The sequence below is a fragment of the Macrotis lagotis genome, chromosome 2 (genome assembly GCF_037893015.1).
Source record: "Macrotis lagotis isolate mMagLag1 chromosome 2, bilby.v1.9.chrom.fasta, whole genome shotgun sequence".
NCBI lineage: Eukaryota > Metazoa > Chordata > Mammalia > Peramelemorphia > Peramelidae > Macrotis > Macrotis lagotis.
In genome coordinates this window covers 65,783,488-65,809,627 of record NC_133659.1, presented here as the reverse complement: position 1 = coordinate 65,809,627, position 26,140 = coordinate 65,783,488, and the positions used below count along the sequence as shown (strand labels likewise).

Below are 26,140 nucleotides of genomic sequence, written 5' to 3'. Positions count from 1 at the left end.
GAGGCTAAGGGCCTATGAGACACCCAGTTTGGTATGTTTAATAGACAGTTGAGTGGACAGGAGAGCTCAGGAGAGAGAACAGAGATGAACATTTAACTCTGGAAGACATCTGCTTAGAGATGAAAACAGCCCATAGAGTTAATGAACTCACCAAAAAAAAATGTAGAAGGGGGGGAAAGAGGGGGGGGAGAGAGAGGAAGAAGGGGGATAGGGAGGAGGAAGGGGGGAGAAGGAAGGGGGAGGGGAAAAAGAAGGGGGAAGCCAAAGCATAATCCAAGACATCCAGAGCTAGCTGACATAGTAAAGATCAAAATGCGTGACAAGAGAATGAGGAGTGGTCATAAGAGGAAAACCAATAGTTAGGGCATGAAAAGCCCAGAGAAAAGAGTCCACAGAGGAGGAAAAACTGGCCAGCAGTGCCACATGTTAAAAAGAGATCAAAAAAGGATAAAGATTACATCTGTGAGGTTTGGTAATTAAGAAATCATTAGAAATCTTGGAGAATTAAATCTGAGTGATGATAATGGAAGTCATATTACAGATTTTAGAAGAGTGAGAAGAGGAAATAGAAACAAATATAAATATTTAAAGATTAGCTGAGAAGAGAAGACATAATGGACAATAGCTGGTAGGGTGGCAGGACTAAATCAGGTTTTGTTTTGCTCATTTCTAAGAATGGAGGAGGCCTTGGGCGTAGGCTAAGTATCAGGGAAGACAAGCAGCAGAAGGACAATTATTCAGAAATGAATAGCAAGCAAAATTCCTTAATACTACCTTAAGTAGTAAATAAGCTGCCTTAAATAAATATATTTCTCCTCTGTAAAAACAAATGCACATGTTTGAAGCATTTTAGATCTGTTTTTTCAGCAATTTGAAATTATGACTGTGCACATTATAACGGTATTTGTATAGCAAATATATCAAATTCAAGCCACTTACTAAATGAAATATGTTCTTGCCCCTTCTCAGTCTGTCATCCAACTATCTCTCAACTTCAAACAGGGACTTAACCTTGAATTACAAACTGATTCCCACAGGTGGTCTGGAGCATCCCCTGCTTCCCCCATGAGGTGCAACTGCCTGTGAGGCTGCCACTGCCACCACTGCCCACCCCCAGCTGCACCATCGCTGATGAAGGCATTACCACCAGTGGAGTTCTGCAGCTTCTGCTGGGCAGTCACACCCCAGATCCTCCAAATGTTCTGCCATGGGGAAGCAGCTTCCTGCCCTGGACTGATCCTCCATTTATGTGTCTGGCCAACTTTCAAAGCTCTGGCAACACCAGGCGCTATTCAGAGTTCCCTTTGAGTGTCACCACAAAATCAAATCTAAAGCAATCCTTGTCTTACAAACGTTCAATTCAACTTTTTAAATACATGTATCAATTTAATGCAGTAGTTGCCATTGGCCAGTAGATAAGTATTTTGTAATATTAGACAGGCATTAGCTTAGGTGACCAAAAATTTTAAAATGAATTCTCATGTCTCAGCAGTAATATTCTCATATTTGATCACATAATTGTATCATGCCAATTTCATTTTATTCTTTTAAATCACCGATATAAAATCATAGCATAATGATTTAAATCTTCCGGTGTTGAGCTATGGCAGTTGTTCAAATAAAGATTCTGACACAAATTATATGTTAATCACCTGCCAAATTATAATTCATTTTACTAAAAATGTATTTTACAAGATTTGCAAAAAAAAATTTAATATGGAATCTTATGGATAATATTAAACTTGAGATCTTGCTGGATCCCATCTAAAATAATAATTATTATAATGGTCTTAATTATCAAGTAATTTTTCATAATTTCAAGTACAATATAAATTTATAAACCTAAATTTTTGTAATTTTGGAAATTTGGGGCACTGCATATATTGTAAGGAATTAATGAATTAATCTAAGAGAATGTAAACAACTTATTAAATTATTCTAGCATTCACTACATATATTTTAAAAGGGGCACGTAGATAAAAAAAAAAACAGGAAACTGCCATGCCAGCAAAAAGGAGGGGATGAGATCAATGGAACACATAAGAGAGGTACATATTGGTAAGGTGAAGGGGGCTATTTTTTTCAGAGTAGATCAAAGGAAAAGACAGTGGATATGTCAGAAAACAGTTCACAGAACAAAGACCTTGAATTTTTTATTTTTAAGAGATTACATGGGTTTTAACAGTCACCACATAAGAGTAATAAAGGAAATCAATTTGGAAATAATAGAAGTATTGCCTTGTTGTAGTGAGAACTCAGGTTGAGATAAAATAAATCTGCAGTGGATCCAGTTAACACAGTTTCTTGGCTACTTCTGCTCCACTATAAAAAAAAGGAAGCAATTGATGGAAATAATCCAGGGGTGAGACTTGGCAGGGTATGATTGGCAAAAGGACGAGATACTGGGGCAGCTAGATGGCATAGTGGAGAAAGCACCAATCCTGAAGTCCCGAAGACCTGAGTTCAAATGTGAACTCAGATACCTAATAATTACCTAGCTGTGTGACTTTGGGGAAGTTACTTAACCCCACTGCCTTGCAAAAAAAACAAAAAATAAAAATAAAAAAGGACAGGGCAAGGTGCACATGCATGGTGGGTAATGAACAGATTCAACAAGTAGATGGGCCTGGAAAGGAAGAAGACTGGAAATACAATAGAGGTTCTAGGTCTAGAGAGATACAGAGGGCTAGAAGAAATCTAAGTTCTGCTGTTGACAAAATTTTGGGAGAAATAAATCATAGAAGAATGGAATGAGAAAAGATCATGATTAAATAACAAAATTTCAGTGTTCTTAAACATCAAAATGGAAGACCTATCAGTATTAGTGAGATCAAGAGCATTATTCCTATGTGTAGAAGAAGAGCTCAAGAGCTATGTACTGAGGAATTAGAAAGAGTCTAACTCAGGGAACATCAATATCTGTGTTAAAGAAACCTCAGATGAGGACAGAATTGAGGTAGGAGGGTAAGAGGGCAAGACTGTGAGCTAGGAAGTGATCTCATTAAGAAAGTCAGGAGAGGGGTGGTTAGGTGGAGTAGTGCAGGGTGGCTAGGTGGCGTAGTGGATAAAGCACCGGCCCTGGAGTCAGGAGTACCCGGGTTCAAATCCGGTCTCAGACACTTAATAATTACCTAGCTGTGTGGCCTTGGGCAAGCCACTTAACCCCGTTTGCCTTGCAAAAAACCTAAAAAAAAGGAAGGAAGGAAGGAAGGAAGGAAGGAAGGAAGGAAGGAAGGAAGGAAGGAAGGAAGGAAGGAAGAAAGAAAGGAAGAAAGGAAGAAAGGAAGAAAGGAAGGAAGGAAGGAAGGAAGAAAGGAAGGAAGGAAGAAAGGAAGAAAGGAAGAAAGGAAGAAAGGAAGAAAGGAAGGAAGAAAGAAAGGAAGGAAGGAAGGAAGAAAGAAAGAAAGAAAGAAAGAAAGAAAGTAATTAAGTCAGGAGGATGTCCTGGGAGGGACTGTAAAGAATGTTCACTAAGATCTAGATGAGTTGATAATTTGAATTGAGTGAATTTCCAGGAGGAAAGGTAAATGAGTGATGGCAGTACAAAGAGGCACTGGAATTGGTAATAAAAAGCAGAGTATCCAAGATTCCCCCCTGGATAGTAATCATATCTCAAACAAACCTAAAGGAAAAATAAATCTAATTAATTAAAAGACTAATCAAGGATACTACATTTCCCTAAAAGGTTCCAAAGACAATTTTAAAATCAAGTTTCTTCTGAACAACACGTCATATCTCAAATATAAACAGAGCAGAAATTGAGTCATATTTATAAAAAGAACCATTCCCCAATTGATAAATAATCAAAGGATATGAACAACAGGCAGTTTTCAAAAAGAAATCCGTTATCTAGATATCATTTGAAAAAAATTCTAAAAATCACTCTTGCAAGGACATTGCAGTGATTTTTATCATTTCCTTCTCCAGCTCATCTTATAGATGAGGACCTGCAGCCAATAGGGTGAAATGATTTGATCAGGGTCACTTAGTTTTTAAATCTGAGGCCAGATCTAAACTCATGAAGACAAATCTTCCTGATTCAAAACCCAATGCTCTATCCAGTGGTGTCATACCTACCTGTCCCTACTATTGATTAGAGAAATGCAAATTAAAATAACTCTGAGGTACCACCCTATACCTACCTATCAAAAATAGCAAACATTGGAAATAAGAGGGGAAAAAGGGTACACTAAAGAACAACTGGTTCCACATTTTGGAAAACACGGTGCTCAAAGGATTATAAAACTATGGATTCTTTGACCAGTAATACCACTACTGGTTCTGTATCTCCCGCCCCACAAAGGGATCAAAGAAAAGGGAAAAGGACCTATCTGTACAAAAATATTTAAAGATGCTCTTTTTTGTGGTGGCAAACTGGAAATTAAGGAGAGGCCGATTAATTGAGAATGGCTGAACTAGTCATAGCATATGATTGGGATAAAGCACTACTGTGCAATAAGAAATGATGGGGGTGGGGTGGGGGTGGGGGAGAGAGATAAGAAAAATATGGCAGGGGTGGCTAGGTAGTACAGTGGATAAAGCACCAGCCCTGGAGTCAGGAGTACCTGGGTTCAAATCCGACCTCAGACACTTAATAATTACCTAGCTTTGTGGCCTTGGCCAAGCCACTTAACCCCACTGCCTTGCAAAAATGGAAGGAAGGAAGGGAGGGAAGGAGGGAGGGAGGGAGGGAGGAGGAAGGAAGGAAAATATGGCAAAATGTATATGACGCAAAGTAAGTAGAACCAGGAGATCATTATGCATGATAACAATGTTTTAAATGATGATCAACTGTGAAAGACTTTGCTACACAATGATCATACAATGATCCAAGAAAACTCCAAAGGATTCATAATGAAAAATGCTATCCATCTCCAAAGAGACAACTGAGATTAATTCTCAATGCAAACTGAAGTAATATTCTCACTTTGTCTTGCTTTTGGGTGGAAATATAGCTAACATAAAAACATTTAGTATGATTTCATACACATACAACTGATATTATATTGCTCACATTCTTAGTGAGTGAGGGAGGGAGTGGGAAGAAAAGAATTTGGATCACAAAATTTAAAAAAGAATGCTAAAAATAAACAAGGAATAAACTGGAGGGAGGAGAGGCTGGTCAGGAAAATTAAAAATGGCTAGTTATTTGGGAAGAACAAGGTCCTACAGGGTGCAGAAAGATGGAAGGAACATGAAAGATGAATAGAAGTCTAAAATGAAAAAAAGTATGTTAATTATGGTTTGGGAATTTTAGAAGACATCTTGGAAGGAGTGGTCAAATCACTGGACAACAGTAGTAGGTAAATGGTTTTGTTCTTCTGTAGTCAAGGTTTCAATATCATTAGGATGAGATTGTATTAACCACTGAGGATTAAGTCCTGGCAGAGTTACAATGGATAGAAGACATCTCACTGTGATACAAGGTTCAAGATCTGCATGGAGATCTCTAATACCCAGTCTCCCAGATTAAATCCCAAAGAATTTTGAAGCCTTGCCTTGAATTGGGGATAGTGCTGTTCCTGGGGACACTGGGAATCCTAGCTTCAAAGGAAACAATACCAATTTCCCCACTTTGGCATTTTTATATTTATTGGTTGCCCCTCATACCAGTGCTTAGCTCAAGTGCCTTCTTCTTCATGAGGACTTTTCTGATGCACACATTTACTACTAACTATTTATGTATACACTGTCTTCCTAATAGACTATAAATTCCATGAAGCAGAGATTCTATTATTGTCTTTGTATTCCCAATGCCTCCACATTACTCATCAGGACGCAACAAAGAATTGCCCCCCACTATTATATTACTACTAGTTCTCAATTAGCACTGGCCTTTTTATGGAAATCAAATGAATGCATCACATCAACTAAAAGATTTTGGGTAGACTGTAAATAATATTTACTTATTAGGCAGTATAGGAGAATTCACAGCACTGTCATATCTCTTAAAATTTTGAAATCTCTTAAAAAGTAGTATTTGTAGCAGGTAAGTGAACTCTTAATTTGCTAAGTCATAAAGCAGAGTAATTATAAAATCCTGTGACTAAACAAAAAGTTTATAGCTAGATGTTATCTATGAAAAAGTAGGTCACTCAAAATCAAATGATGCAGCTTTTACCTGTTCATCAATGCTGCAGTCATCTACTAAGTTATCATGTTCCAGTGAACTAGGGACGGATGAGTCTATACTTTCAAACAATTCTGTATTAGTGGATTTATCAGTTTCCTCCTAAATGATGAAAGAAAAAGAATACATAAAAAAATACTGGTTTTGATAATGTTCTGAACACATCATCAACTACTTGGATATCATACTTCATTTCTTTTCATACTTCTCAATCAAACAGTAAAAATTGACTATGCTCCTTTTCCTTCCTTTTAATTCATTTCCACATCTCTCCTTTTTTCTCATTTTGTACTATTGAATAACCCTTCATCCTAAAATCTGTCTTTGCCTGTCACAACTTCCTAGCACATACTTAAGAAAAAGACTATCTCTAACCATCATGCTTTTGTTTTCCTCCTTTATTTTGAAGAAAAAGAAGCAACAGGCTGAAACTTTCTTTGATAGATTTTCTTATCCACTGGAGCCCTCAAGTTGAATCATCTCATTCTAAAAAGGGTCACAAAAATCATATTATCAAATCCTAAGATTTCTAATTTTTTAAAAAATTTTGACTTTAGAAATTAATACAAGCTTAGGAAAAAAACTTTAAAATGTCATAGGCTAAAATATATACACACACAAAAAAAAAAATCACAGAAGGCACCCCCAAAGAAAATCATCTTCTAAAAGCAATTCTTTGTTATTTACTAGAAGATATTGAGGATCTCCCCCAAGACACGGTGACTTCTACAAGCTGATTTAAGTTTATTTAAATTTAACTAAAATCACTTAAGACAGACTTCTTTCAGGATGGTAAGAATGCTTAAATAAACCAACTTTAATGGAAAAAAGTATTTCAGTGCACTTAGGCACGCTTTGGCTTCTATTGGCTTGATAATTAAAAATGTAGTGCCTTAATACTGTAAGATTTTAACTGATAAGCTTTATTTAAAAAGAACTCAGCCCCTTTTTTTGCTTTTTAATCACAATGGCAAAACTGTTATATACATTATGTTATCTTTATCTATTGTACCTTTTTCTGGAAATGTTCATCTTGGTTTTCAAGTGCACAATTGTCACCTTGAGAATAATATGAAGAAGGCGAAGAACTCTCTTTGCAACACACACGCCAACTGGGAAACCTTTAAGATAAATGTATAAAAAAAACCTTCAAAACATGATCAGAAGAAAAATCTCAAAGTAAGACTATTTTTTTTTAGGCTTTTGCAAGGCAATGGGGTTAAGTGGCTTGCCCAAGGCCACAAAGCCAGGTAATTATTAAGTGTCTGAGGTCACATTTGAACTCAGGTACTCCTGACTTCAGGGTCGGTGCTCCATCCACTGTGTCACCTAGCCACTCCTCGATTTAAGACTATTAATCTGTTTTCCTGCTTCATAGCTCTCTTTCCTCCAATACTCCCTTTAGAAGAGGTACCAAAGTGATAGTCTCACTGACTACGTCACTCCCCACTCACAAAGCCCAGGGGGGTCCTATAACTTAATAGACATTTCTCTGATGACCAATCACTGATTACTCAATTATTCAATTATTTATTCTTCAGGCTGAGGGACTGGGACTAAAAGACAAAGTAACTATTGAGAGCAATGGAAGGAGACAAGTAGATGGAGAGTAATTTTACAAAGTGATTCTTCAGTTAAATTTTGAGAGAAATAGAGGTTTTAAAGAAGCAGAGATGAGGAGGGAATATATTTTCAGATGGTTCGAGAAAATCAAAACAAAGGCTTGCGATTAGTAACGTATGAATGTGATAGGGAATAATGCAAAATAAAGCTGGAAAGGTAGGTTGGGGTCAGGTCGTAAAGAACTTTAATGCACAAAAGAGTTTGTATTTGATGGTGAAAAATAAAGTTTAGTGACGAAAGAAGTCTTACTGTCAAATCTGTATCCAAATTCAAAACCAGCCTTCTTGCTGCCCCTCACATGGGTCACCCTAATTGCTGTCTCATGCCTTTAGAAGTAGAGGTCTTCTGCATTACTACTAGCCCTCAGAATCTCAAAACTGACCTGAAGAAGCTCTTTTCCCCAATTCTCCTGGTCCTGGGGATCTTCTCTAGACTCCCAGTCTGCCTGGGCAGAATTTAAGCTCCCTGAAAGTGTACCCCTTCATTTATCTCTGTATCCTTCACAAATGTGTGTATCTAGCACAAATTCCAGAAAGCTCTGGGTGAGGGCTATGATATTTGTGTATATTTAAACTGAAAGAATGGCTGGTTCTTGATGGAAGAAGACCAAAGATCCGGTATATTTGCCTTTGGCTACTCAAGTCAATTTGAGCTCAGAATGCTCTCCCAAAGGTCAGGCCCAAGTGGGCCCTGTGAACAGCTGGGGGGTAAGGGGGAATCTCTAAACTTACCTTAGTTCAGTATCACCTATCAAAACACAAAGTTAGCCTTGAATCAGTATTTTTATCAACAAACTTTATATAACACACATTTATTACTAAAACAAAATCAAGTTTCATCGACTAAACGATAATACACTACTATCTTTGAGGTTTATTCATTCCCAAGATCTCAACAGAGGCACACAAACAAAAACTATTGAGTCTTCATTGTTCATTTTACTACTATTTAAACACTCTTCAGGGGGCAATGAAGATGAACAAGAAAGAATTGACCAAGGGCTAAAGAATACCAATCCTACTAAATCACTCCATGCTTAACAATTCAATAATTTTTTTAAAAATTAAACTGGGGGGGGCGGAGCCAAGATGGCAACAGGAGAAGAGCCTCTCCTAGGTACTCTCTCCATAATATTTCAAAAATTTTAAAATTATGACTCTAACTACTCACAGAAAGATCCAGTGAGACAATACTCTAGACCAAGGCAACCTGGAAAACAGTGGAAAGGCTCCACTCCACGGGATTAGCAGGGTGGCCCACCAGAGAGAAGGAACTTCAGACTCTTAGAGACAGCCCCAGGGTGCCTGGGAAACATCGCTCATGGCAGCGGGCACAGTTTCTGGACCTACACTCCAGGGAACACTGGGCACAAATTGGAGATCTGCTGATCAGGTCCTCTGCCAAAGTGAGCGCATGAAGCCCAGCCCTCAGGGCACTGGGGGGGGGGGGGGGCGGGTCTGTCCTCTATACCTAAGGGCTCTCACCACATTCAGATCCTGATCACAGTCTAGGCCCCCCCAATAGAACAGGACCCCCCCCCACCTCAGCCCCATGACCGAGGGGTGTGCTTGTGGTCATTCACACACTGAAATTCTTGTGGGGTGGTGTCCCAATAATACTCAAAAGCTCAGGAAGCACCCCAAAACCAGGCACAGGTTGGAGAAATGAGTATACAGAGAAAAAAGAGGAACACCATTAAGAGATACATTGTCTATGATCCTAAGAAGAAGGATCAAAACACTCAATCATAAGATGAGGAAGTACAAATTCCTGCATCTAAAGACGCCAAGGGAAAACGGAAATTGGGCTAAGGCTATGACAGAGCTCAAAAAAGATTTTGAAAATCAAGTAAGGGAGATAGAAGAAAAACTGGGGAAAGAGATGAGAGATATGCAGGAAAAAACATGAAAAAGAAGTCAGCAGCTTGGTCAAGGAGATCCAAAAAAATGCTGAAGAAAATAACATGTTAAAAAACCAGCACAGGTCAAATGGACAAAACAGTTCAAAAAGTTATTGAGGAGAAGAATGCTTTAAAGAGCAGAATTGGCCAGATGGAAAAGGAGATAAGAAAGCTCTCTGAGGAGAACACATCCTTCAGATGTAGAATGGAGCTAAAGTAACCTGATGACTTCATAAAAAAATCAAGACACAATACTTCAACACCAAAAGAATGAAAAATTAGAAGAAAATGTGAAACATCTCATTGAAAAAACAAACTGATCTGGAAAACAGATTCAGGAAAGATAATTTAAAAACTATTGGGATACCTGAAAGTCATGATCAGGAAAAGAGCCTTGACGTAATTTTTAAAGAATTCCTACCGGAAAACTGCCCAAATATCCCAGAAGCAAAGGTCAAAATAGAAATCGTCCCCGCAAAGAGATCCAAAAAAAAAAAAAAAACCCCAACCCCCCAGGAATATTATAGCCATGTTCCAGAACTCCCAAGTCAAAGAGAAAATATTACAAGCAGCCAGAAGGACACAGTTCAAATATTGTGGAGCTGCAGTCAGGATCATGCAGGACTTAGCAGCAACTACATTAAGAGCTCATAGGGCTTGGAATATAATATTCCAGAAGGCAAAAGAGCTTGGAATGCAGCCAAGAATCAACTACCCAGCAAAAACTGAACATCCTCTTCCAGGGGAAAAGATGGACTTTCAATGAACCAGGGTAATTTCAAATGTTCCTGTTGAAACAACCAGAGCTGAACAGAAAGTTTGACCTTCAAATACAGGACTCAGGTGAAACACAGAGAGTAGAGGAGAAGTTTAGGTAAAACATGAGGGACTTAATGATGGTGAACTGCATGTATTCCTGCATAGAAAAATGATACTGATGATACTCATATAAAACTTCTCATTTAATAAAGCAGGTAGAAGGAGCTTATACAGATGAAGCACAGGAGAGAGCTGAATTTGACGATATAACATATTGCAAAAATGGAGTCAATGGCTAAAAGGGAAACATACTGGGAGTAAGAGAAAGGAGAGGTGGAATAAGATATTTTGTATAATAAGATTTTTTTATTGTAATAAGCTATTGTAATGATATGGGAAGAAGGAATACGAGGGAATATGAGGGAATACGAGGAATATGAGGGAACCTTTGCTCTCATCAGAGGTGGCTCAGAAACAGCATATATATATATATATATATATATATATATATATATATATATATATATTCATTCAATGGGGTATATAGACATCTCAGGTAAAGGGGAGAGAAGGGGGACAGGGGGAAAGGGGGGATATGGGCAATGGAGGAGAGGGTGGATCGTGGGGGAGAGTGGTCAGATGTAACACATTTTCTTTTTTATTTCTTACAAGGGGCTGGGATTGGGTGACCTGTCCAGGACCACAGGGCTGGGTGGTTGCTGGGCCTCAGGAGTGGTATGTGGGCTTGGGGCCTCTTGACCCCAGGGCCGGTGATTGGTCCACTGCACCACTCAGCTACCCTACAGCACGTTTTGGAGGAGGGACAGAGAGAAAGGAGAGAGAAAATATAGTATATGGTAGCACGGAGGTACCCACTATGGATAGCTATGGATGGAGGGAATTATGATCAGCAACAGCTACTGTGGAAAAATATGGAAATAACTTCTGTGATGGACTCATGATAAAGAATGTGATCCACCCCAGATGGAGCTGGTGGTCTCAGAACACAGACTGAAGCACGTTTTTTTCCTCTTTCCTTTACTTTATTTCTCATGAGGGTCTATATTTGGGGGGGGGGAGGGGGTAATTATGCTTGTTCTTGAACAAGAATATTTTAGTAATGTATAAAAAACATCTGTACCAAGATAAAAATAAATAATTTTTTAAATATTATATTTCATCCCTGAACAAGACAGCATAAATTTTAAAATGATATACATGTTTGCATATGATATGCTATATTATGAATTTTTGAATCTATATAAGGGATGAAAATCAACCGGCTTCATCACAAAATCTACTTTTTTCATTTAAGTGCAAATCAAAACTTGAGATTGAAAATAAATGATAGAAGCGGGGGGGGGCAATGATAGAGACAAGGGGCAATATGTGGGTGGAGACAGGATATAATTAGTGGGTTCACTTGAACAAGTAGAAAGGTTATGGCCTTGGTAAAGAGTAAGGCTACTCCAACATATGAGACAGGAATAAAGAAGAAGCACTTAGTAGAAAGAGTTTGAGTGATGGGGGATCAGAAGAAAGGAGAAGAGAATCTCTTCACATCAAATGGACTCAATTTTTTCTGTAAAATAGGAGTCAAAATTCTCATTTTGAGAGAGTGGTCATGGAACATTAATGCCTAAATAAGAGCTATCTACAATTCTATGTTTATTGAACATCTACTACATGCAAGATATTGTTCAGTTCAGAGGTCAGGAAGATCAAAACTAATCTACAACCCAAAACAATCAAAACAGTTCTATTTCTAGACAAAATAGTAAAAAGAAATGGATTCACTTGGGCAAAATTATATGAGACCACATCATTTTAAGGATATTGCCTTCTAAATGATTCTCTAGATATACCATCATGTCATTTGCAAAGAATGAGTTTTGTCTCTTCCTTCCCAATTCTAATTCCTTCAAATTTCTTTTTCTTTTCTTACTGCTGAAGCTAACATTTCTAATACAATATTGAATAGTAGTGGTGATAATGGGCATTCTTGTTTCACCCCTGATCTTACTGGGAATGCCTCTAGCCTATATCCATTGCATATAATACTTGGTGGTGGTTTCAAATAGATACGGCTTATTATTCTAAGGAACAATCCATTCTTACACTCTCCAGTGTTTTTAGTAGGAATGGGTGCTGTATTTTGTCAAAAGCTTTTTCAGCATCTATTAATGTAATCAGTTTTCCTAATATTGAACCAACACTGCATTCCTGGGATAAATCCTACTTGATCATAATGCATTATCCTAGTGATAATGTTGTTGTAGTCATTTTGCTAAGATTTTATTTAAGATTTTTGTATCTATCTGTATTCATCAGGGAGATAGGTCTATAATTTTCTTTCTCTGTTTTAACTCTTCCTGGTTTAGGTTATCAGCACCATATTGGTATCATAGAAAAAGTTAGACAGATGGTATAGAGAATCCTAAAAAATCATCTAAAAACTACTAGAAACAATTAGCAACTTTAGCAAGATCATAGGATATAAAATAAACCCTCATAAATCCTCAGAATTTCTATATATGACTAGCAAGATACAGCAGAAAGAGCTAGAAAGTGAAATACCATTCAAAGTAACCTCAGACAATATAAAATACTAGGAGTCTACCTACCAAGGCATACTCACTAACTTTTTGAAAACAATTACAAAACACTTCTCACACAAATAAAGTAAAATTTGAATAACTGGGCAAACATCAACTGCTCATGGATAGATCAAGCTAATATAATAAAAATGACAATTCTACTGAAACAAAACTACTTGTTTAGTGCCCTACCAATCAAAATTCCAAAAAATTACTTTAACGAGTTAGAAAAAATTGTAAGTAAATTCATATGGAGAAATAAAAAGTCAAGAATTGCCAGGAATCCAATGAAAAAAAGGTGCAAAAGAAGGTGGTTTAGCCTTACCAGATCTAAAATTATATTATAAAGCATCAGTCATCAAAACTGTCTAGTATTGGCTAAGAAATAGAGTGGTGGACCAGTGGAATAGACTCAATAGCAGGAAATGATTATAGTAATCTGCTGTTTGATAAACTCAAAGAGTCCAGCTAATGGGATGAAAACTCTCTCTTCAATAAAAACTGCTGGGAAAATTGGAAGTTAACATGGAAGAAACTTAGATTAGACCAACACCTCACACCCTATACCAAGGTAAGATCCCAATGGATACAGGATTTAGACATAAAAACAATATTATAAGCAAACTTGAAGATCAAGGAGTAGTTTACCTGTCAGATCTATGGAAAGGGAAGCAGTTTAATGACTAAGGAAAAGATGGAGAATATCACTAAAAACAAACTAGATGATTTTGATCACAGTTTTTGCACAGACAAAACCACTGTAACCAAGATCAAAAGGAATGTAGGAAACAAAAGGAAACAATTTTTACAACTAGTATTTCTGACAAAGGACTTATTTCTAAAATATACAGAGAACTGAGTCAATTTAAAAAAAAAAACAAGACATTCCCCAATTGACAAATGGTCAAAGGATATGCAAAAGTCATTTACAGATGAGGAAATCAAAGATATCCATAGTAATGAAAAACTGCTCTAAATCACTACTTATTAAAGAAATGCAAATTTAAGCATCTCTGAGGTACCACCTCACACCTCTCAGACTGGTCAATATGACCAGAAAGGATAATGATCAATGTTGGAAGGGATGTGCAAAATCTGGAACACTAATACATTGTTAGTGGAGCTGTGAACTCATCCAACCTTTCTGGAGAGCAATTTGGAATTATGTCCAAAGGGCAACAAAAATGTGCATACCCTTTGATCCAGCAATACCACTACTGGGTCTATACCGTGAAGAGATTATGAAAAAGGGTAAAAACATCACTTGCACAAAAATATTCATAGCAACCTTGTTTGTGGTGGCAAAGAATTGGAAATTGAATGTCTATCAATTGGGGAATGACTTAACAAACTGTGGTATATATGTGTGTGTGTGTGTATATGTATGTGTGTGTGTGTGTATATATATATATATATATATATATATATATATATATATATATATATATATTTATGTCATGTAACACTACTGTTCTATTAGAAACCAGGAGGGATGGGAATTCAAGGAAGCCTGGAAGGATTTGCATGAACTGAGGCTGGGCGATATGAGCAGAACCAGAAAAAACAGAAAAACACCCTTAACAGCAATGGGGAGGGGGGGGTAAATGATCACCCCTGATAGACTTCCTCATTCCATCAGTGCAACAATTAGGGACAATTTGGGGCTATCTGCAATGGGGGAATATCATCTGTATCCAGAGAAAGAACTGAACAAAGACCAAAGACCATTACCTTCAATTTAGAAAAAAAAAGTTATCTTATTATGTAATTTTGCTATCTCCTATACTTTTTTTTCCCTTTAAGGATATGATTTCTCTCCCATCACATTCAATTTAGATCAATGCATACCATGGAAACAATGCAAAGACTAATAGACTAGGGGTGGGGGGGAGGGAAGTGAGATTAGGGGGAAAATTGTAAAATTCAAAATAAATTTTGAAAAAATAAAAAAATAAAATAGCCATAGCCTTTCATAAGTTACTACATTTAACTTGTAAATTAAATTCATTTTCAATAATATTGGTTAACTTTAGTATGCATTAAATGTTCCAATAAATGAAAGTGTATAAAACAAACATTTGTTTTCTTTTCTACACCTAATTTCCAACATAATTATCAAAATATATTTCCTTAGACTACTATTTGGACCCAGTGCTAATAAAAATTGCAACCACAAAGGAATTCTATGATCACCATTACAGATGGTAGAGTAAAGAAAACTCTACCCCCAAAACTTCTCCAAAAGGTTCCATAAAATGCCCACGGGCAAATTTTGATGGGGAAACCCAAAACACAGAACATTTGCCTAGTATGGGTCAGCACAGGGAATGCAACAGAGAAGTCTGTGGATACTGGGGATAGCAAATGAGCCTGAAAAGTTGTACATCAATCTCTTAGCTAAGGTAAGGGATCCCTGAAACCATGGTGGGGGAGCCTCAACAGGGACGATTGCCAACTGGCAGGTTTCTTTCTCTGAGCTAGAGGAAAGAGATAAGAAAGAAGGGTACATTTTTCCTAAATATATAATTTTTATAAATTGTTTTTTTAAGAATTCTAACCAAGTCCTACTCTTATACCACAACTGTATCACAGAAATGGCCTTAGATTCTTACAGATTATTCTGACAGAAGACAAGCTATGGCAGATTCCAACAAATCACAAAAGCTTTGAATGCAGGTCAAAGATAGACTATCCTCCAAGTCACCTACTGTAGTAGCTCATCAGCAAAAGGATGTCCACTCTTCATTTTTTTTTCTGTCAAAAGCAAAAGTTGTACTACTCTATGGAATAGTTACAATAGTGGTCAGGTGAGGGAGTGCCTATAACAATAAAATCATATTAACTTAAAGGAACAGTCTAACTTCTCAATGCATAATCTACTTAATTCTCCTAACAATCTCTGGATGAAAAGATTGGCAAATAAATCATCGATTCACATGTAACTAGGGTTGTCCGGGCATTCAGGGATCAGCTAACATGAAGGCATGCTGAGGGGCCTTTGGAGTTATGTCCAGACTGCTTAACATGGAAGCCACCATGTCCCCTACCACCATGGGTCAGTGTCGCCTCCTTTGATTGGCTGCACAGACAGACACTTGGATACTCTAAATTTGAGACAGGAGCTCTTTTTGAGATATTCGCTATGCTGATTCCTACTGCATCCAGAGGAAGAAGTCCAATAACGGGTCAGATGCCATGAAAAGAAAGGCAAAAGGGTAGGCTCTGCTCCCCTTTTATTCCAATTCCAAATGGATCTGGGGGTATTTAAGGTGCCTTCAATGATCTCCTCTGCCCTGGTAGTACAAGCCATTGCACATAGACCTGGGATCCAAATGGGATACTGCAGTCGGCCAGCCCAGCAGAAAAGACCAGAGCAGGAGAGGTAAACCTGTGATTGGAGCTCTCCAGGGAGTTCTGAACTTAAAACAGAGCTATGCTCATTTGTACCCTTTGAAGAACAAATTCCTGCATAAAAGTTACTGTTGGTAGTTATAAGAAACTGGAGTCATCACCTGAACAAATGAAGGAGTCCCATTGGGAGGGGTTAGAGGCATTTTTTTACAGAAGGTCTAGACCCAGCATCCCCCTGCCCTTAAGAATACCAGAAGTCACCTAGTCTTCACATCTGGTCTGAGGGGCATATGCTTTTAATTCAACTTTATTCTTAGGATTAAGCCTACAAAATAAATATTTAAGTGGATACACTGACCTCACCTTGGATCCCCTAAGGCATAATGATTCTTTTTTGAATTATAAGATCTAGTATTTATATAGTGCTTTAAAGTTTACAAATCATCTGTAAATGTGTGTAAATCATCTGATCCATTGTGGAAATTGGACAAGGAAGAAAACCCACCTTGAATAAATACTAAGTGCTTCACCAATATTCTCTCCTTTGATCCTCACAAAAACACAGAGGTTCAGTGCTATTGTTATCCCCACTTGACAGCAGAGACAAAGGCTAGGTGTCTTGTCCTGGGTCATACTACTAGTAATAATTAGGCTGCACTTGAACTCAGGGCTTCCTGACTAATTCTAGAGCTCAATCAATCTACTGCTACCTTGCTACTGATCCTAATGTAATCCTAATCTTTTTTCACCTTTAAATCTTCAATTACTGCTTAGTCATCTACTTAAAGAGATATATAAACACAGTAGTAAGCAGAAAAATTGAGAAATTAGCAGATAATGAGCACTAGAGGGCAGTGAGGACTGATGCCAGGTCATATTTACAAAGACGTGCCAAAATCCTTAAAATATCAAGGTGAGGGGCAGCTAGGTGGCGCAGCGGATAGAGTACCGGCCCTGGAGTCAGGAGTACCTGAGTTCAAATCCAGCCTCAGACACTAATAATTACCTAGCTGTGTGACCTTGGGCAAGCCACTTAACCACATTTGCCTTGTAAAAAAAAAAAATCTAAAAAAAAAAATTAAGGTAAACCTAAAAGATCTGAGCATCTTCGGCCTATGGATGGTTTTTAACTTCCAATGTCCTCAATGAGCGAATTCCCAAGTGAGATGTATACTACTATACTGAGAAGCAGAATTGTTCTGGAATGAAGAGAAATTTCCCACTGGGAGGAGATACTGCAATTCAGAAGGACAAGTAGCCACCTGTGTTGGGCCCTGAGCTTGCTCCAGCTTCCGAGCCCATCCCCTGCCCAACTGGGCTCCAACTTCCCTGAGGCAAGTTTTCTAGCCCAGGAGTGGCCCCAGGAGCCACCCTGTGAAGCAGTAACCAGTCCCATATCCAGATGGAGATGAGTGAGGCTGAAACCACTCTAGTCCTCTAGCCTTGGTGCAGATTTGTACTGTGGAAGATTAAAGTAAGCCTCCTTTGTTTTCAGTGTTCAGTGAGGTGCAAGGACCTCCTCACTTCATGCCAGTGCTGGTTAGAGTCAGACCTAAGACACTTCACAGAGTCCTGGCAGGCTGGGATACGAGATAGCCTCATGGCTCCCATCTCCAGGATGCCTGAGTGGGCAACAGGATGGTGCCTGGGTCCTCTCTGTAGGACTGGCAGTAGGTGCCAGCTCAGAAGTGGGTGCTGGAGGAGGCTGCCCAGAATGACAAAGAAACTGCCAAGGTCAGGGTTCCCTGGATGATGCTAACTGAACTGCATACACTGACCAGTCAGCATGGTAATACTAAAAGTAAAACTAGGTTGGTGCAGCTGGATGTCCCAGACAAGAATTCACCCTATGGTCTTAGACCCAAGGGTTCTGGTTTCTGCTGACAGAAGCACCAAGAGTCTTCTGGTTCTTCCTGAGAGGAGAAAAGATGAAGTAGGACTAGGAAACTCCCACTGGAGGACTCCCCGGTCCCAGTGAGCAAGTTGTGGGCAGGTTCTGTCCACCAAGGGGCTGAGGTGGTTTCAGCAGAAGTCCAAAGTGAAACCTGTGAAACCCCTGGGGCGATGGCTCAAGAAAAGTTCGGTCTGCTGGAGCCAATGCTGACATCTCTCTACTGAAGACTTTCAAAACCTGGGGAAAACCAAAGTACTGCAAACAAAAGCAACTATATTGGAGACCCAAAAGAAGAATGCTCTTTTTTCAGTGGTCACAAAGGAGAGTGCCAGCAGGTAGATAGGGATCAGAGAAGATTTTTTAAAAGGAAATGGGCTTAACCTTCTCCGGCTCCCAAGGCCAGCCACAAAAAGAAAAGAGAATCATTCTCCAGAGGAAGAGAAAGCTCTGTTACAAAGTGAGGAAGGTAGATGGTATCTGGCAGTAGACTACATGGAGCTGAATAAAGCCATCCTGCTTACCTACAGCTATTCCCAATCTGGTCAATGTTAAAGATAAGATTGCCCAGACAAGTTAAGTCATGTGGGGTTATCAATCTTGCCAAGGCTTTTTTCCCCCTCTATAACTTGACTGAGACTGGTCAGGAACAGTTTTGCTTTTCACCAGTAAAAGAACTACACATATTTACACCATCCTTCCCCAAGGCCACCTGAATTCTCCTTCCTAAAGATAGTCTATGATGGACAGAAATCTAAGAGAGGCTCCACTCCCTGAAGAATGTAGTTTCCACCATAACAGCGATGACATGGTGTTAAAATGGCAAAGTGCTGACATCAGAAGAAACTGTGTGAGGGGATGGGGTGAGAAGATCAAAGGTCCATGCTGCTTGGCCAAATTTTAGAGAATACGATGAGTGGAGAAATCCTAGAAGATTCCAAGCAGTAGAAGTTACTGATGCTTGCTTCTCCACAATCTAAGGAAACAAAGACTTAGATTCTTTAGATTTGAAAGAATATATACACATTTCCCATACATCCTGGATATCCTGAATAAAGGCCCTCATTTACCTAGTCATTACAAGTCTGAATCTTATAAGTGGGCCCATAGGAAGCATAGGAAGATATAAAAGTACAGGTGGTGACTATACTAGAGATGGGGGCCTCCAGGCCAGACTTAGAATCTTGCCTCCTCTGCTGTTCCAGCAGCTTCCTGCCTCTTAAGGACTTGGCTCATCTGGAAGCTCATTTTGCCTGTGTAACTGATGGCTGCATCTGAAACAAGAGGCCCATGCAACTGGATTTCAGCATCCATTAATTGAGTAAAAGGAGACAACCTCAGGAGAGGGGGGTACTTGCAAACACTTCCAACTGGCTGAGCTCCAGGTCATATAGCTGGCCAGTGAGAGAGCCTTGAGGGATGGAGCAGTGAAGATCTTCATCTATATTAATTCCTGGGGAGTGACCAGGGGTCCAGCCAAATGGCTTGGCCTGGAAACCACAGGACTAAAAAATCCAAAGTTCCTCTCTTTGGAGTCCAGACCAGCAGAAGTACTCAGTTGATGCTTTCTACTACATGGCTGGGTGTGGAGTGTGTCAGGAATCATCAGAAATGTGCTAAGTAAGTTGGAGCTGTTAAAAGAATAGCAGATATTGGGAAGTGAATCCAAGACTCAATTTAGACATTTGAGTGATATTATGCCAGATAGCCCATATAATCTTCCTCCTAACACAAGTGACCTTCAACCTGTCAAAGTTGAAGCTATGACAAATCAATGCTACCCTGGAAACAAAAGAAGGGTTCTCTTTTCCAGTGATTTCTTGTATCCAGACTCTAGGAAGAATTCCCTGATAAAAATGGATTTGAGGGACGTATTTCTGACTGATCCCTCTTTGGTCCTTCCTTCTTCCTTCCCCAGAACAAGGATATCTTGGCCTCAAGACAGCTGAACCCTCAAAGGGGGTTCCACAGAGATCTCTTTCAATTGCCCAATTTCTTTTTCCTCCGAGATGGTTCAATGAACTTCTCAAAAGGTTTAAGGGATCAAGATGTGTCATTCTTCTAACTTCCTAACAGCACAGAGATGATGAAACTTTACTATATACCTATATAGGGAACACTTCATAATAATTCTGAATCACCAGGAGAGCTAAGGAAGAGTCCTGATTTAAGCAATATGAAAGGAGGGAGAAGTTCTTCAACAAAGGCTTTTAGATGACAGAGCTAGATGCTTTTCTCATATTCTTACTGTGTTAGAGAAAAGTAAGCCTCCTTTGTAAAATGTTCAGAAGTTTGCAAGGGTCTCATTTCAGCCAACATCAAACTTGAACTTAGATGATACTGATGTGAGAGCTGCATTTATAACATCACTTGTGTTGTCTGTAGCAGCACTTTTAGTTGTAGTGAAGAACTGGAATCAAAGTGCCAAATCAATGACAGGTGGTATATAAATGTAATGGGAGCATCACTGAGCTGTGAGAAATGACTAATATGATGGTTTCAGAGAAAGGTGAGAAGACCTGTAATTCCCTGAAAACAACTAAGGGGAGCAGAACCAATCGAAAAGTTTACATAAAGATCACAACATAAAGGAAAGCAACTTCAAAAGACTTCAGCACTACAACTCATACAGTAACTAATCAATTCTCTAAAAAGAGATACTGAATACTGAAGCATTCTTCCTTGCCCCTTGATAAAATGGTGAAGAAGTACACATTTTCGGGGCAGCTAGGTGGCATAGTGGATAAAGCACCGGCCTTGGAGTCAGGAGTACCTGGGTTCAAATCCGGTCTCAGACACTTAATGACCTAGCTGTGTGGCCTTGGGCAAGCCACTTAACCCCATTTGCCTTGCAAAAACCTAAAAAAAAAAAGTACACATTTTCAAATACAGTCAATATTTTGATTTATTTTTTTATAAGGGGGTTGGGTTAATGGGCCATATTAGAAATGTCTCCAAAAAATATTTTAAAAACACAGAAATAAATTCTTAAGAGCACAAATTCATCTTAAATATACACTTTAAAAATAAACTGCATGTAATGGAAATTACTTAATTTTTCTCTGTAAATAGCAATCAAGCAAAGAGTCTGGGTAAGAATCATCATATCAGTTGAACAAGTACTAAACATTTCTAAAACTACATGACTAAAGAAAGTAATCACACATTTCCTCACATAAATAAAACAATGAAGTTCTAATAAAGATTATTTAAATGTAAAACACAATCTTCATAGTGGAGTTTTTTATCACTTTTATTTCAGAAAATATACAAATATTCCTAATAATTTAGTGAATGATATTCATTCACTATTCAAATATACTAAATCATGTTAGAAGGTAAATTCACAAATAAGTATATATTAACAAGGGGAGAAAAAAATTAATGAATTCTATATGGTACTTTAAAAAAATCTTCCAAAACAAGCACAAAAATTGAAATTTTTAATATTTAAAAGGGAAAAAGAATTTTTGTTATTGCAGTAATGCCAAAGAACTTATTTTAAAAAGATCAATTTAAAATAAAAGAAAAACCAAATTCCCAACATTTAAAATAAAAGAAATAGATAAGAAAATTACCATACGTCATCTTAATCAAAAATTAAGACATAAATGAAATAGATAACTACACACAAAATATGGAATTATAAAAATTAACAAAATGGGAAAATTATAAACCATCCAATCTCTGACTGATATATGGGTAAGGAATAGTAAGGATTCAAGGAGGACACTAAAGTTATTATAAACCTGGAAAAATTCATAAGAATGGTATTGCCTTCAGCAGAAACAAGGAAGTTAGAAATGGAATGGGGAAGATAAATTCTATTTTAGACATATTAAATTTGAAATGAAAATGAATTGACTTGAAACAGTGTTTCATTGGAAGAATGTTACTGTAGCCAGAATGATAGAATTAGAAACAGTGAAGTTCTGGACCAAATTTGTTCAAAGTAAGGAAAAAAATTCCTAATAATCTGAACTTTACCCAAAACAGCTCGGATTTTTTCAATACATAGACATTTTCAGGTAGTTTTCAAGGAAATCACTGGATGATCCCCTGTAAGGTACAACATAGAGGATTCTTTTTCTGATTTCAGGCTAGATAGCCAGCAAAAGCCTAGCACGATTTAGGAAGACTAAACAGAATCTTGAATTTCCTTATTTTTCACCTGGTTGTAACTATCCTAGGATGTCTCTGACTTCCTCCACTCTTCAACCAGTCTAATCCTAACCAGCTCCTTTTTTTTGTATTGTTTTTCTCCATTAAACTGTAAGATCCTGGAGTGGAGGGGCTATCTCTCCCTTTTTCTATATCAGCATCACCCCCCAACCCTTAACATAGTGTCTAGCACATAAACACTAATGAATGCTTATTAACTATCAAATTTTCCTCTTTTCTGAGTTCTCGCCTGTTGTTCTCTCATGTTACCTGTACAACCATTCTTTCTTACCATCTGCATCATCCTTTTCCCAAACCAGGGGGTCCTCTAAGACTCTGCCCTAATTCTTGTTGTTTTTTCCTAATGTATCTTTTCTCTTAATGATTTCATTGCCTTTCACAGATTCAATTAGCTCTGACAGACATATCCATCCCTCTGAAATCTAGTTCCAGACCACCACCTGCCTGCCAAACATGTCCAGCTGGATGCCCCAACAGCTCAATATTTCCCACAAGAACTGATTACACCTTCCAAACTTCTTTTTCTGTTGAGCCTACCACACCCATACTTTCTTTCAATCACCCAAGTTTATAATCTCAGCTTCATCTTTGACTATTTCCCCTCCTATTTACTTTACATATGGCAACTAAATTTGTTAAGAACAGGTCTTGGAGAAGGAAATAGCAAACCACTCTTCTATCTTTGCCAAAAAACAAAACCCTAAATGGGGTCACAGAATAGACATGACTGAAGGGGAAAAACAACATACAACTGAACGAGTCCAGTTCTACAACATTTTTTTTTTTGCAATTATCCCCTTTCTCTCTATTCATACAGCAAACACTGATACTACCTTTACCTGGCACCAGGACTACTGAATTTAAGAGTCATTAGAGTCACTGGACTCTCTATAATTGATCCCTCGTCTCAGCAACCAAAATAACAACAGATGTGACCATGTCATTCCTTGATCAAAAACAAAAAGATAACTAATAGCTGTGAATTGCCTACAAGATAAAATACAAATTCCTCAATCTTTCACAAACCAGTCTAGTTTGTCTCTAGTCTATCTTTTCAAGACTTGTCCTATGAGCCCCTTCCCTTTCACATATTCTTGACAACTGACCAACTCAGTCCCTAAATTCTGCATTTCATTTCTTCTTTCCTTGCCTTTGCCTAAAAAGTTGGAAATAGATTTCCTATATTTAAAATGCACATTCTCTTCATTCACCTTTCTTACAACAGTTAATGATTTTTTCCTAGTTATAAGTAGAAAAACATGCAAACTAATATTAGTAAAACTGAATTGTCAGGGCAGCTAGGTGGAACAGTGGATAGAGCACCAGCCCTGGAATCAGGAGAACCACTTAATCCCATTGCCTTGCAAAAACCTTAAAAAAAAAAACCCCAAAAACTGAATTGTTAAAAAATTTCAGTTTATAAAAAAAACATTCAGTTTATATAAAGGTATATATTGGCATACTTACACAACTCTCATCAAATTTCTGAATACAATTATCTTCACTTGCACAGGTTGTTGCCATGGTTCAAGCTCTCATTACCCCAAGTCTAGATTTTTTTGCAATTGGTCTCCCTGCCTCAAGTCTATCTTCTTTTCAATTCATCCTTCACACCATTGCCATGGTCTCTGGCAAGCATGGGGATTTGATGTCATTCCCCTAGTGAGGCAGCTAAGTGGTCCAAGAAGCCAGGTCCAATCTCAGACACTTCCTGAAACCCTGGGACAAGTCATTTAGCCTGTTTGTCTCAATTTCCTCAACTGTAAAATGGAGAAATTAATCCTATTACTTTCTCCTAATGGCTGAGGATCAAATGAGAATATTTGCAAAGTGCTTCTCAAAATGTATGGCATGAAACAGAAGCTTAATAAATGCTTATTCCTTCCCTCTTTATCAACTCTAGTGGCTTCTTTTTGCATCTTGGATAATACATTATTTTTTTTTAAGTCCTTCTGAACCAGACCCAAACTCTCTTTCCTGGCTCCCTGGCCATTACTCTCCCCCCTCCCCACCCCACTCTGCAAAATAGATTAGTTTTCTCCAGTCTTACTCCAACTCCCCTGCTATTCTCCATCCCAGAGACTTTTTTGCCCTAGCCATCTCAAGTGACTGGAATGTATTCACTTATTTACTTCCACCTTAGAGGGTCTCTCTCTTTCTTTAAGATAAAGCTCAAGCACTACTTTCTGTATGAAAACTTGCCTGATCCTCCTGTTTAGTTTTTTAAAACTGTTAGTTTCCTCCTTTCCAAACTACTTTTTATTTAACATCTGCAACTCTTTGTAATGTTCATTTCATATTTATGCTGTATGTTTGTATCCTTACTTTTCTACTCAGAATATAAACTCTTGGTGACTTCAGATTGCTTCAGTCATTGCACTTCTATCTCGAGCACACAATTCTTGACACATAGTAGATATCAGATTCTTGTAATGACTACTAAAGTGTTCTTGAAACTCCTACCTTGGCTTAAATCACACCCACACCTCCACCCCCTTTACTCTTCTCCTTCATTTCAGGTGTTCTGCTTTAACTTTTCTAGACTCTCTCTCAACTCAGCAAAAGCTTACATTATCAGGGCTTTAATTATCAAGGATTTGAAGATTTGTAAATTCACCTCACTAGTTCTCAACTCTCACCTAACCCAGAGTTAAAAATTTCCTACAAAAATTTACTAAAGATTATCTCCATTCATTCTCTTTCCTACCCACCCCATTTCTTTCTGGGGTCCTCCCAAGCTGGAAATCTTGGCATCATTTTACTAATTCTTTTCCTTCTCTTACAGTCTAAAGTCACAGGAATAGTGAGCTAAAACAGACGTTAAAGAGCATCTAGTCCAATCTCCTTACTTTACAGATAAAGAAACCAAGGAAAACATACTGAATATTTTGCCAAAGCTTCATAGTTAATCAATCTGAAAGAGTCAGAATATCTATCCATTGTCCTAATTCCATTGAGGGAACAGGAAAAAATATCTACAAATAACAGTCTCATAAAAATTAAAAGGCTATCAACACTGAGGTTGTTATAGAAGAAAAGAAGGGTTAAAGGAGGAGGGGGGAGGAGGGGAGCAGAAAAAGGTACAAAGAAGATGACTAAAATGGAAACTAAACCTAAAAAGAAAACCTAGGTCTACCAATTCTTAATCCATTATTACTTATATTCTAACTACTCCACTTTATAAATTCAGTAATTTTTTCCTTCAGAATGTCTCCAATTTGCCCTTTCCCCACCATATTACTGATTGGTTGGTTGCTTCATGCTTGAAGAGAACCAAAATGACATCAATTTACAGTGTGTTTGACATCAGACCAATGCAACTCAGAATGCTCTACCATAAGTAGGACCCACAAATAGGTCACATGAACCATTTGGGATAGATTCTCTAAATTTGCTTATCTTATTTCTTTTCAACTTCTACAATTGCTCAGAACCTTCTTTGATGAGGGCACACAATGCTGGGCAGTTCTGTGCCAGGGTCTCCACACCCCCCCCCAGGTTGCACAATCAATTCCAAAGTTCTTAAGACAGAACTTGAGAGTTCTGTATCACTTTTTCTGACCACCATGCAAGTGCACTTGCCCTGTCTGAGTTCTCCATAAAAGTCTTTTCTGGCAAATATATGTCTGACATTTGAACACTGCACTCTCTGAAGTAACATCTGAATGCAAGGCAGTTTAGCTTGAGAAAGGATCTCAGTGTCTGGG

The 26,140-nt window shown here is 38.1% G+C and overlaps 1 protein-coding gene across 3 annotated transcripts in view; it reads right to left on the bottom strand.

Moving 5' to 3' along the window:
• Positions 1-26,140, bottom strand: part of SUCO (SUN domain containing ossification factor) — an 86,321-nt gene that overhangs the window by 43,166 nt on the left and 17,015 nt on the right. For 2 of the 3 annotated variants that reach the window (XM_074222036.1, XM_074222034.1), the window contains exons 2-3: positions 7,143-7,251; positions 6,122-6,232 (exon numbers count right to left, since the gene is read on the bottom strand). In XM_074222036.1, the coding sequence (XP_074078137.1) occupies positions 6,122-6,232; positions 7,143-7,251 (220 nt within the window). The remainder of the gene's footprint in view (positions 1-6,121; positions 6,233-7,142; positions 7,252-26,140) is intronic. The other variant, XM_074222035.1, reaches the window with a different exon arrangement.